General features: G+C 33.8%; 1 protein-coding gene across 4 annotated transcripts in view; it reads right to left on the reverse strand.

Annotated features, from left to right (window-relative positions):
• The window catches only part of RANBP17 (RAN binding protein 17), a 318,395-nt gene that overhangs the window by 231,900 nt on the left and 72,691 nt on the right, over nt 1–13,804 (reverse strand). For all 4 annotated transcript variants that reach the window (XR_012515307.1, XM_074390456.1, XM_039460716.2 and 1 more), the window contains one exon: nt 13,474–13,609. Coding sequence is in view for 3 of the 4 variants with exons in the window: in XM_074390456.1 (XP_074246557.1) it covers nt 13,474–13,609 (136 nt within the window). In the remaining variant the exon portion in view is untranslated. The remainder of the gene's footprint in view (nt 1–13,473; nt 13,610–13,804) is intronic.

Here is a 13,804-nt window from a genome sequence, read left to right on the forward strand (position 1 = left end):
ACTGCTTAATAAAACAGCCAGATTAATAAAAAAGAAAAGAGAGAAGAATCAAATAGATGCAATAAAAAACAGTAAAAGGTGTATCGGCACAGATTCCACAGAAATACCACCATCATCAGAGATTACTACAAACAACTATGCACACAAACCAGTAAAACTGGCAAATATGGATAAATTCCTGGACACTTGTACCCTCCAAAGCCTAAACCAGGAAGAAGTTGAAACCCTGAACAGACCAATAATAAGGGCTAAAGTTGAGGCAGCAATTAATAGCCTAGCAACCAATAAAAGCCCAGGTCTAGATGGGTTCACAGCCAAATTCTACCAGACACACAAAGAGGAGCTGGTACCACTCCTGAAACTATTCAAAACAATCCAAAAAGAGGGAATCCTTCCCAAATCATTTTTGAGACCAATATCACCCTGATACCAAAACCCAATGGAGACTCAACAACAACAAAAAAGACTTCAGGGCAATATCCATGATGAACACAGATGCAAAAATCTTCAATAAAATACTGGCAAACTGACTGCAACAGCACATCAAAAAGCTTATCCATCATGATCAAGTAGGCTTCATCCTGGGGATGCAAGTCTGGTTCAACATAAGCAAGTCTATAAATGTAATCTACCACATAAACAGAACCAAAGACAAAAAACACATGATTATCTCAATTGATGCAGAGAAAGCCTTCGACAAAATTCAACAGCCCTTTATGCTAAAAATTCTCAATAAACCAGGTATCGATGGTACGTATCTCAAAACAATAAGAGCTATTTATGACAAACCCACAGCCAGTATCATACTGAATGGGCAAAAACTGGAGGCATTCCCTTTGAAATCTGGCACTAGACAAGGATGCCCTCTCTCACCACTCCTATTCAATATAGTATTGGAAGTTCTAGCCAGAGCAATCAGGCAAGAAAAAGAAATAAAGGGCATTCGATTAGGAAAAGAGGAAGTGAAACTGTCTCTATTTGCAGACAACATGATTGTATATCTAGAAGACCCCATCGTCTCAGCCCAAATCTCCTTAAACCGATAAGCAACTTTGGCAAAGTCTCAGGATACAAAATCAATGTGCAGAAATCACAAGCATTCCTATACACTAGTGACAGACTGAAAGAGAGCCAAATCAAGAACGAACTGCCATTCACAATTGCTACAGAAAGAATAAAATACCTAGAAATACAACTAACAAAGGATGGAAAGGACCTCTTCAAGGAGAGCTACAAATAATTGCTCAAGGAAATAAGAGAGGACACAAACAGATGGAGAAACAGTCCATGCTCATGATTAGGAAGAATCAAGATTGTGAAACAGGCCACACTGTTGAAAGTAATTTATAGTTTCAACCCTATCCCCATCAAGCTACCTATAACCCTCTTCACAGAACTGCAAAAAGCTACCTTAAACTTCATATGGAACCAAAAGAGAGCCCACATAGCCAAGACAATTCTAAGCAAAAAGAACAAAGTTGAAGGCATCATGATACCTGACTTCAAACTATACTACAAGGCTACAGTCATCAAAACAGCATGGTACTGGTACCAATATGGAGATATAGACCAATGAAACAGAACAGAGGCCTTGGAGGCAATGCCACACATCTACAACCATCTGATCTTTGACAAACCTGACAAAAATAAACAATGGGGAAAGGATTCCCTGTTTAATAAACGGTGTTGGGAAAACTGGCTAGCAATGTGCAGAAAGCAGAAACTGGACCCCTTTCTGACACCTTACACTAAAATTAACTCCAGCTGGATTCAAGACTTAAACATAGGCCTAAAACCATAAAAACCCTAGAAGAAGGCCTAGGCAAAACCATTCAGGACATAGGCATAGGCAAGGACTTCAGGACTAAAACACCAAAAGCATTGGCAACAAAAGCCAAAATAGACAAATGGGAGCTATTTAAACTCCGGAGCTTCTGTACAGCAAAAGAAATAATCATTAGAGTGAACTGGCAACCAACAGAATGGGAAAAATTTTTTTCAGTCTACCCATCTGACAAAGGGCTAATATCCAGAATCTGTAAAGAACTAAAACAGATTTACAAGGAAAAAAAAAAAACATTCAAAAGTGGGCGAAGGACATGAACAGACACTTTTCAAAAGAAGACATTTATGAGACTAACAAACATCAGAAAAAATGCTCATCATCACTGGTCAGTAGAAAAATACAAATCAAAACCACATTGAGATACCACCTCACACCAGTTAGAATGGTGATCATTGAAAAACATGGAGAAAACAGATGCCGGAGAGGATGTGGAGAAATAGGAACACTTTTACACTGTTGGTGGGAATGTAAATTAGTTCAACCATTGTGGAAGACGGTGTGGTGATTACTCAAGGACCTAGAAATAGAAATTCCATTTGACTCAGCAATCCCATTATTGGGTATATATCCAAAGAATTATAAGTCATTCTATTATAAAGACATATGCACATATATGTTCACTGTGGCACTGTTTACAATAGCAATGACCTGGAACCAACCCAAATGACCATCGATGATAGACTTGACAAGGAAAATGTGCTACATATACACCATGGAATACTACCCAGCCCTAAAAAACGATGAGTTCATGTCTTTTGTAGGGACATGGATGAATCTGGAAACCATCATTCTCAGCAAACTGACACAAGAACAGAAAAACAAACACAGCATTTTCTCACTCATAGGTAGGTGTTGAACAATGAGAACACAGGGATACAGGGAGGGGAACATCACACACTGGGGTCTGTTGGGGGGCAATAGGAGAGGGACAGTGTGGGGTAGGGAGATTGGGGAGGGATAACAGGGGGAGAAATGCCAGATGTGGGTGATGGGGCATAGAGGTAGCAAACCACATTGCCATATATGTACCTATGAAAGAATCCTGCATGTTTTGCACATCTACCCCAGAAGCTAAAGGGCAATAAAATACATATATTAAAAAAGGGGGGTTATATTACCAAACAAACAAACCTAGTTCCTTGTGATGATAAAAAGAAACAAGTCAGAGCATCTGCTTTCAAATAACTACTCAGTAGTTCTCAAATTTTGGTGAGAATCAGAATTACCTGAAGGGCTTGCTGGGCCTGCCTCAGAGATTGTGGAGCAGGGCGGGAGAATTTGCATTTTTAATGTTTCCAGGTGGACTGACCCTGCTAATCTGGGTACTCAGTTTGAGGCCACTTGTCTAATTCAACATTTCTAACTTTTTAAAACCCCATCTCTTTTGATAAACATAAAAATCTTATCTACTTTCTTCCTCTCTGACATTCTCTTCCACTCTCCTATACCCTCCACAGAAACAAACCCATTCATTTTCCTTCTCTTCAGAATCACTGCTTTAATTGTTCTTTTTGGTCAGTTTGTAAGCAGGTGAAAGGTGGTATGCTCATTTGACATATATCATGGAGACGCACAATGCTTCATAGTTACAGCTTACTTTCAAATACAGTGTATTTGTTATGTAGACTGGGCAATGCTTTTTTTTTTTTTTTTAAGGTAGTACAGTATTCATACCTTGATTAATTATAAAATGTCTTTCCTGCTCTCTCCTCTTTTCTATTCAAATTATTTTTTGACAAAAGCTGCAACATAACTAATGAAAGGATGTTGGCATACATAACACACTGATTATACTGATTCAATTACCAAAAAGAGTAATGAATATTATTATTTTATTTTACCGGCAAGGAAAACAAAGGAGAGGATTAGTGTCACAGATACAGTTAATAGCCAGTTCATTTCATGACTACTTCACCCAAAAACGAGAGCAGAGGAGGAATGGATGGAAACACAAATGCAACACAAGCATCGAAAGCAACTGAGGGTGGAAGTTTGAACTAATTACAGATTTCATTAGGTCAGAAGTACAATTTTATCTTTTTCTAGAGTCTTGACTTTAGAATCAAACTGTCTAGTTTTAATTCCAAGTTCTGCCTGGCATCAGGAGACAAAATTACAATCACCATAAATACTTGCCCCAAAGACCAACTGTTTCTAAATTCTTCAACAACAAAAAAATCAATCTGTGATCAATTGGTTGGTTTCCAACACAAATTTAGAATTACCTTAGATGTTCTAAAGATTACACATATAATTCTTTCAAAAAGAATTTTTCCATTAAATGTAAATAGTGGTAAATTTAAAAAAAAAAAACAGTCCTTTCTTCTTATTCTTATCAATAACAGCAGCTATTTTATTGAACATCTGTATTGTACTAAATTCTATGCTAGGTATTTGCCATATTTTACTTAATCATCCCAACATTTCTGTAAAAGGTATCACTCTTGCTGATAGGTGAGGAAACTGATACTTATAAAAAGTAATGAGATTTCCCAGGGGTAGTAAGAGCTAGTTGAAGCCCAGAGCAGGCTGGAGATCTATTTGACAAAAAAGCCAAGCTACTCCCACTGCAACACCACATCTTTATTCTAAAGAGATAAATCCTTTCTTAACTGGATTGTTGATAACTACCTTATTTGAGGAAAGAAAAGGAATCACAGCCGAGTTTCTAGAATTACATAGCCTCTAATTCTCCACACTGACTACCAGAAATAAACAGACTACCTTTACAAGCAACAATTGGGTTGCTTTTTAAAAATTCAAAATACATAATCATTATTATCTTATTATAACAAATAACAGAGGCTATATGCAATTCTCATTATGATGCTTTCTTAAATCCTAACTGATAAACTTAAATGAGAGGCATTTGGTACAATCTGAAAAATATTCAGTTCAATTAAAAATAATTGATGCATGGTGAAATAATTCTTCCCAAAGCTGCTGTAAAATCTTCAAAAAAATAAAGCTACTTAATAATTTTCATCTCCTACAGGCTAGAGAGAAGCATTATTGCATATTAAAAATTGGAGTGTAGTTTTCCCAGAGGTAAAAGAAAGTTATTAAAACAACCTATTTATTGTTGATATAACTATCCATTTGTGCCACACAAAAAGTAACAAATTTCAGTACATTAAAAGAAAAGCTAATTAAGGCATAATTAGTATTTTCTGTATTTTGATAATTAGGGGTTAGTTGGCTATTTCTTTTCAAATTTCTATTTGATGCACCCCGACAATGCCTTTAATGAGCAACTAACACTATTGAATCCCTCATGGCAGAGGAGTTTAGTGACCACTACTACATTACTTTCATTTATCACTGCCTCTTTACCTATAAATTAATCTAGCCCTGTAGCTATGTTGATCTACTTTATATCAATTTCTTCATCCATATCAGCTGAATATGTATGGCATTAACCTCATTTGCTAGTTGAGAAAAGCAGAATTAAAATGAGATCTAATTTCTCGTGCACAGCACAATTTCAAAACTGCCTGCTAATTTCCACCACCTGTCAGTGTGAAGCGCCTTTACTTTCTTATAATTAAATAAAACAGTATATTTTTTCACCAGCTCTGAAAAATGCTAATCTTTCAAAAGTGTTCAGTGATCATTAATCATTAGGACAGTAAGGAAGCCTTATCCAGAATGCTCATTTATCCTTTGTTTAAGCTGAAAAAATTTGTTGGCCTTTTCAGAGGAAGGAAAAAAAACAAATGTACCAGCTAGAATATAGAAATAAACTATTATATTCCACTCTACTAAAGTTCCTATTTATCTGGTTTACTGCCACATTGTGGCAAGAGGCTTAACATTACATAACCAAGAGGTAGCTACTTCGATAAAATAAGCAGAAATAAAGTAAACCATAACTTTCTCTGAAATCATTGGGAATCTAATAAACATATATTGCATTCATCTATGTGTAACAGAACCTAAAGTTATAAGACTTAAAATCTAGTATAAGTGGAGAATAATTATTGATATCATATTTTAAAATTTTGATTCAATAAACTGCAAACTCTGCTATGAATTAAATTGTTGCTTAAAAAGTATCATCTGAACAATGGCAATACCATTTGAACTTAGACAATTATAGTTAAACACTTTAACTTGGACTTTACCGATTTTCCCAAATGTATATAACAAGTAGGGAAAATGTGAAAATATAAAAAACAAGAAAATAAACGCTTATTGTTTTAATACTAGAGACAATAAATATTTTGTCATATTTCTTCTGTCCTTTTGCTAATGTTTTAGCTTTTATTGTTTGTTTTACATCTTTGTAATCATACTTTATACATGTAAATTGATAGTCTGCAATTCTGGCTTAACAGTCACATATGTTTTTCAATAAGCCCAACTTGTTAACTTTTCTTCCTGGATATTATTAGATAAGAATATGAGTTAGCAAAGAATGGTATACATTTGAGGAAAAAATACAAAAATACGCACACTCCAATACATTATTAAGATATTTAAACTACTTAATACCAAGCTCTCATGCTAAACATATCTGTTCTCCAAATATTAATTTGCTTGGGAATAATATCCAATGATTATCTTCTTATACTTATCCTACCAAAACAGTATAACATATTAATACAGAAGTGATTAAGTAATTACTAAAGAGAACTTTTAAAGAACCATGAAATAAATGACTAACAAATGAAATAATCCACAATATTCCTCATTCAATACTGCAGGAAACATTTGGCAGTATAGGATCACTATCCTGAAACCTAAAATTCCTTTGGAAATATTTCAATCATTTTTATTTACAAACTTGTAGCTACTATGACTTATCTTTCCAAGTGATGCTCAAGCCATCATAATATACCGATGTTAAGCATTCACTGAAGAAGCAGCAAAGATGTGGGATGGATTATTTACATAGACCGAATAGCTTCAGCGTTTCTGCAACACAAGTAGGATAGATTGTATCTCATCCTGAGTCCCTTCAAGCAAGATACTTAAAGCAATTACAGACAGAAAAAAATACTTTCAGGTATGTAGCATGAGATTCTCACTGCCAACTATTATGACAAATAATAAAGATAATTTTAGCACCACCAATACAGGTGAACATATTTCTAGTAAAAACTTAAGAAGGTTTGCCTATGACTTTATCACTGAAACACCAAAATTACTGACGTGTATTCACACATGATCTTACTTTAAGCAACTTGAATATTTCTAAGATAGCAGACTCCACCCAAGACTCCAGTAAGGAAGGTTTCCCATCTCCATTTTACAAAATCATTGCCAGTAGCTAAGACTACAGGTGCATTGCCACCATGCCTGGCTAATTTTTTTTCTAGTCAAATAACAGTATATTTAATTTGGTATGAAAATAAAAAACAGTAAGAGGTATCTGGCAGAGACTGAATGTTCAACAACATCCACCCTTATCCCAAAAGCAACAACTATCATATAAATGCAAAGATCATATATGTATAATAAATACATAATGAACTGCAGACACAAAATTTTAATTATGAAAATCTTTTATCAGGAAAAATATGCATATTTGCAGGCCTCCCCTTCTAATTTGTGAAGGAATACTGGCTTGTTGATGATTTCCACAAGATCCAATGACTATTAAAAAAAATTACGAACTGACTGGGGACAGGTTTTTCAAGTTGTAAAATTTAGTAATTAAAACCTCTTTCAAACTGAAAGTCTTCTTTAGTGCTGACAACTCTTCAAAGTACATCTTAATCACATACTACATGGTATTTCATTTATCATTCTTATTTCTAGAATCACTAAAAAAATTTCAAACAATAAAAGGTAAGTGGAATACAGAAAACTTTTCTCTACCAGAAGAAATTATCACCTTCTCCCTTACCTTAAAAAAAATCAATCATCAAACTATAATTACTTAAGAGAACAATCCAAAAAATGTCATTCATATGAGAATGCACATGGAGTTTTACTTCATGCATTTATCCACAGATAGCAAATTTTATAAATCCTTTTGAATTTATAATCATCAAAATTAGAAAAAATGTGAGGAAAAATAGATTAATCACAAAAAATTGTCATCTTTGAATTCTTCCAGAGTCTAGCAGCACAAGGGAGAGAATAAGTGTTTAATTAATGTATTTAATGTATATATAAAGAATTACATAATAAAATATAATTCTGGTAAGATTTGATGTCAAATAATTGTATATTTGGTGTGATAAATAAATAGCAAAAGCCAGCTTATTTAAAAAAAATCTAAGCCCATATTTTTCCAATTTACTTCATGTATTTCTCTAAATTACACCATAATTTTAATTATCAGTGGCTGCTAAGATTTTAAGTAAATTTTTCTGCCCCAAACATCCTCATCTGGTGGTTAATGCTCTTGCATCAACACTTAAATGCACTTATGGAATTCATTCTCAAAAGTATAATTTGGCAAATCCATTTATACATGAAAGACATTTTTAAAAATAAAATAATTAGGCTTTTAGTCTGCTTTGCTCAACTTTCTGTTAAGCAGGTATAAAATGTGTGTTTTTAAAAATAGTTCATGTATATTACCATGCAGGATAAAAATGTGGGAAGGGGTATAGAGAACTTACCTTTTTTAAAAAAGGTCTATCTGAATACTGATGTATTATGTATGTATTGAGCTTATGACATGACTATTAAAATAAGAAATCTGAGCAATAAAACTATCTAGCAGTATGTACATTAACTTGAAATATAAGCACTAACCAATCACCAAGGAGGAAAACCTAACTAGGTCAAATTGCTGTTATCTATTATAAAATCTGATTGTGATATATTTATTCTGTATATGGTAGTCAAAAGCAGCCCAGAAACAAAATCTGAAAAGCTTTAAAACACTTAACAGAAAAAAAATCCCCAAATTCACTAAGCAACAGTCAAGCTTCAAGATTCTTAAAGGTCACAGGTACCTTTCCCCTATAATCTATATGATACATCGGGAATGCTGAAATATTTAAAACGTTTCAATGTTTAGTGTTTAAAATGTATTAAAGCTGCTACTTATTTTTTACCAAAGTGAAAATTCTATGTATTAAACAGTTTGTTTTGACTGAATTTTCTAAATGCTTTTCCCCCAAATCGTGTATCAAATACAAATATACACGTTGCCAATAATCAAAATACACGCAAGTACCAAGAAACAGCAGCTAGTACATTATTTTAACATTGGATTGCACTTACAGTTGTAGCAGTCCATTGAAGATACTATTATGATATGTTTTTCTATTTCTTTATTCAAGTGTTTTCCTACTCAATTTAACAGTAACTGTTATTATCGCAACACACCATACAGGAAGATGTAACAATTGCAGGGAAAGAATGCCATCTGCTGCTTCATATGTGTACTCAACAGTAGAAAAAAAAAAGCCGAATAATAAGTAATTACACAAAACAATTTAGAAATTCTCATACAGATAAAGCTGGAAAGTTTAGATAATTCTCATTTTCATTTTGGACAATTTGAAAAAACATCAATGAGCACTCATCTTTTAAAAAAATTCTAGATTTGTAATTATTATGGGCACATAATAGGTATTTATGTTTATGGGGTTCATTTGATGTTTTGATAAAGGCATACAATGTGTAATAATCACATCAGGGTAACTGGGGTATCCATCACCTCAAGCATTTGCTATTTGTGTTAGGAGCATTCCAATTCCACTTGTTTAAAAATTTTAAAGTATACAATAAATTATTGTTCACTACAGTTACACTTTTGAAGCACTTATCAGCTTAATGCAAATTTCAAGTTATTCCACAAAAAAGATACTAAATGTGCTTATATACCACTAGTTCATGACACTTAGGAACAAGGCTTTCACTCAGGTACTGACAGCCAGAGTCAAAAGGAAGGGCTCACTTCCCTGGCCTTTACAAACTTATTGATGAATTACTATGATATTCTCTTCAGAAATATGTGCTTTATATGTAAATGTAAGGTGATCATATAATTTATCACCCAAAGACATTTTTGAGAATGAAAGGTGAAGCGATTAACTCACAATTTGCCAAGATAACAAGTGTGAGCTGGGGAAATCTTAGGTAAATCTGGAAGTATAGTCACCTGATTTATAAATTACTATTCTGTTTTCATTCCCTTTGGCTTCATAACCTTCCCAATGTCTTAAAATCTTCCTGAAAAGCAATTCAGAAATTTTTAGGAAATATGTAAATTCAGAAGAATGAAGGCCAAAAATAAAAAGAAGGAAGCTAGCACAGGTGTACATTCCCAGACAAGTTGGTGCCCCTTCCCAAGCAGCTACCTCAATGCATACTCATTTTTTCACTTCACTTTGTTATACCATTTGAATTATCTGACACCAACAAATATTTTCTTTAGGAAGGGCAATTCTTTCTAGGAGAATTCATTTATACAATACCATGACATCCTTCAACTGGAATGTTTTCCAGTTGACATCTGGCAGATGCAAGGTACTGGAAAGAAAACAGATGTGTGCGCGCGTGCGTGCGTGAGTGCGCGCGTGCGTTTTCCTCTACATGTAGATGGTGATGAACAAAAGAGCTACAGATCATTCTGGAGGATGAAAACTCTTTGGTGGTGAAAGACTGAATAGGATACCAAAACAAGGAATCAAGAATGAGAGCAAAGATTTCTAAGACTAACTTGTCTATTTCAAAATTTTAATCCAAGAGAGAAAGGGAATTACTTCTTGCTGAATTTCGGGGATCCTGTTTTGGGAGGACAGAATTCAGGCAAATTCTAGTTTACTATGCTTGATCGGTTTCACTGTTAATGGGTCTATTTTTAAATAAAAATACATTCCAGGATCTTAACAACCACATATTTATTATAGATTTTTGGAGTGTCATTTACTGATAAGGTTTCATAACCAATCAAGACAAAACTAATGGTTATGGTAGGGTCATCTTGAATAAGTAAAGGGATTTAAGAACAAAGTTCAAACCTTCTAACTTTTGGTAGATATTCAAAAGCCAAGATGCGTGTGCACGCATGCGTCTGTGTCTGTTTGTGTGTGTTTTAAAAGGACTCTTCCTCATCCACTTTTAAAACTTAAAATCACATTTTAATTGAATTAAAAATGAAAATGGACCTTTTCCTTCTTTTTAAATTATACTTTAAGTTCTGGGGTACATGTACAGAACATGCAGGTTTGTTACATAGGTATGCACATGCGATGGTGGTTTGCTACATCCATCACCCCATCATCTACGTTAGGTATTTCTCCTAATGCTATTCCTCCCCTGGCCCCCATACCCTGACAGACCCCAGTGTGTGATGTTCCCCTCCCTGTAGAAAATGGACCTTTTCTAATGATATCTAGTATAAAAATGTACTACTTAAAATTGTTATCAATAAAGATAATTTATAATTATAGCAAATGGTAACATACCAGGTAACAATAGGTACAAAATAAAAAGGAAATACTGTAAGATTCTGATATATCCTAAGAGTTTAGTGTTGTAAATTATACCCTAATAAACAGGTGATCTATTTACATAGATAGTTTATTGGCTACACTTTTGTTTTGTTTTGTTTTGTTTTTTTGAGACAGGGTCTTGCTGCTTTATCCAAGCTAGAACGCAGCGGTGTGATCACAGCTCACTGTACCCTGGAACTCCTGGATTCAAGTGATCTCCCACTTTAGCCTCACAAGTATCTAGGTCTACAGTAGTGTGCCACCACACCCAGCTAATTTTTAAAATTTTTTGTAGAGATGGGCTCTTGCTCTGTTGCACAGGCTGGTCTCAAACTTCTGGCCTCAAGTAATCCTCCCGCCTTATCTCTCAAAGCACTAGGATTACAGTGGTGAGCCACTGCGGCTGGCCAAATATACTTTTAGTTATATTTTATTCCATGAACATGCTGGAGCACTTTAACTACATGTTAATAAACTCCTGGGTGGATTATTTATGTACCTCAGAAATAACCCACATACCTGGATGACAAACTGGTCAGTCGGCAGACACCTGAATTTGTTATTTTTTTGACTAGAATTCTGGTGTTCTAGATACAAGGTAGGCTGCATGTAACTGCTATGTGTCTGCTTTCCCAGACTTCCCACTCTTAAAAACTCCTTCCCTTACATCAGCTATTTATTTATTCCGTATTTGCTGAGAATCTAATGTTAGGCTCTGCAATGGTCACTGGGAACAATACAAGCCTTAGCTCTACTAATCTACCTGGATTTCTTCCGGTGTAGAGCTTTAAGGCTTTGCACATTCTGCTCTACCTCCAACAGCATGGATCCCACTCTCCTTTCTTTTCAGCAGCTTCATGTAATTCTTCTGGATTTCATTCAGGAATCTTTTCTCCCAGAAGCCTTTTCTGATTCCCAAAATCTGGTTAAATACACCATTCCCTGTGTTTCCATGACACCAAATGCTTACTATTATTTACTGTAGGCATAAAACTATATTGTAATTGTCCAAATGTGTATGTCTACTAAAATTATGCATACATATAATTTAAAAAGTAAAGTAGTAATAAAAACCTGTCATCCTCTGACATACTCCTCTCCATATCTGATCCCAATATTCTTCCAGCTATCTTTTACTATTTTCATTCATTCTTCTAAATAAACGTGTAGACAGAGCTATTTCCTGAATTTAAAATTTTTCACATTCTTTGACTCAACATATTTATGACAAGGTATTCATTATTCATAACTAATTTACATGGTACTATGACTCGATTTCCTTTTGAGAAAAGAAATTATCAAATGGCATCACTTCCTTAAAAAGTAAAGAATATTTTACCAGAAATAAACTAAAGGATAATCTTAAATTCAAACAAAATATTTTTTCACACAACTACACAATTATTATCACCAGAAAATTCTAAGTCAACTGAAGGTTAAGTTAAATTTCCTAAGATAAAAACAGCTAATTAGAGTACAAAAAGTTTATTTTAGAATTTTCAAATAAAAATCCTACAACATCACAAAACTTTAAGTTCAAAAGAAATGAGAATATCCTTAGGACTTCTTACAGAGAAGAGTTTACTCAGTGTCAGTATCTAATGCTACTAAATACCTGCTTAGGGCTCACACCCTTGACAATCTTTCATTATACTTCAAGATCAAGTCATCTTAACTTTCTGATGCTAAACAATGGATTATCATACTATAAGTATTCCTAACATTAAGGTTATTTAATTGCAGTCTCTCAAGGACACATCTAATTGTCCTAGTCCTCATTATTTAACCATGTAAAAATGCCAAGAAATTAAGTCAAATATACAGGAAGACGCATAAATAAGTGTCCAAAAAGCCTGGAACTACTAAAAGAGTAAATCTTATGCTTTCAGTCTTGAAATACAGTAAGGCAAAATTCACTAGTATTTAAAATACTCTCCACTATTTAATGACTATCCATGTAAAACATATTCACTACCTCTCTGCTGCTCAATCTTTAAAGAAAATGGTAAATCAGGTATAAAACAAGCAACTTAATTTTACATTGCATTTCAATACCAATTCAACAACTGGATTGATCAATTACGTCTTATGTAGAAATTTCCCAAATATATCATCCAGTTTATGTGTATCTTTCTTCATCTCCAATAACATGTTTTAAACTCTCTAGCAGTAAAAAAAAAAAAAAAAAAAAAAAAAAAAAAAAAAAAAAAAAACAAAACCTACCTTTGAGGTTCTTTGAAGTTGATCACCAACATACGTTTTACGAAACTGATCCAAGAACCACAGAATTGCAAGCTCTATTTTCTCATTAGCACACGGAGGCAATCCGGTATCCATTAAAGATATAAGCTGAAAAACTCTTTTCATGAAGAAAAAAAAAAAAAAGCTTCAGTACAAAACCATATTACCATAAATGTAATATAATATATAATCACTGTAAAAAGTGGAAAAATACAAAAGTATATAAAGAAACTATTTTTTTAATCATCTGAAATTCCACTGCTGAGAGATATAACTTGGTCTAACTCCTTCTAGTCTTTTTTTCTAAGACATA

The sequence above is a fragment of the Saimiri boliviensis genome, chromosome 20 (genome assembly GCF_048565385.1).
Source record: "Saimiri boliviensis isolate mSaiBol1 chromosome 20, mSaiBol1.pri, whole genome shotgun sequence".
NCBI lineage: Eukaryota > Metazoa > Chordata > Mammalia > Primates > Cebidae > Saimiri > Saimiri boliviensis.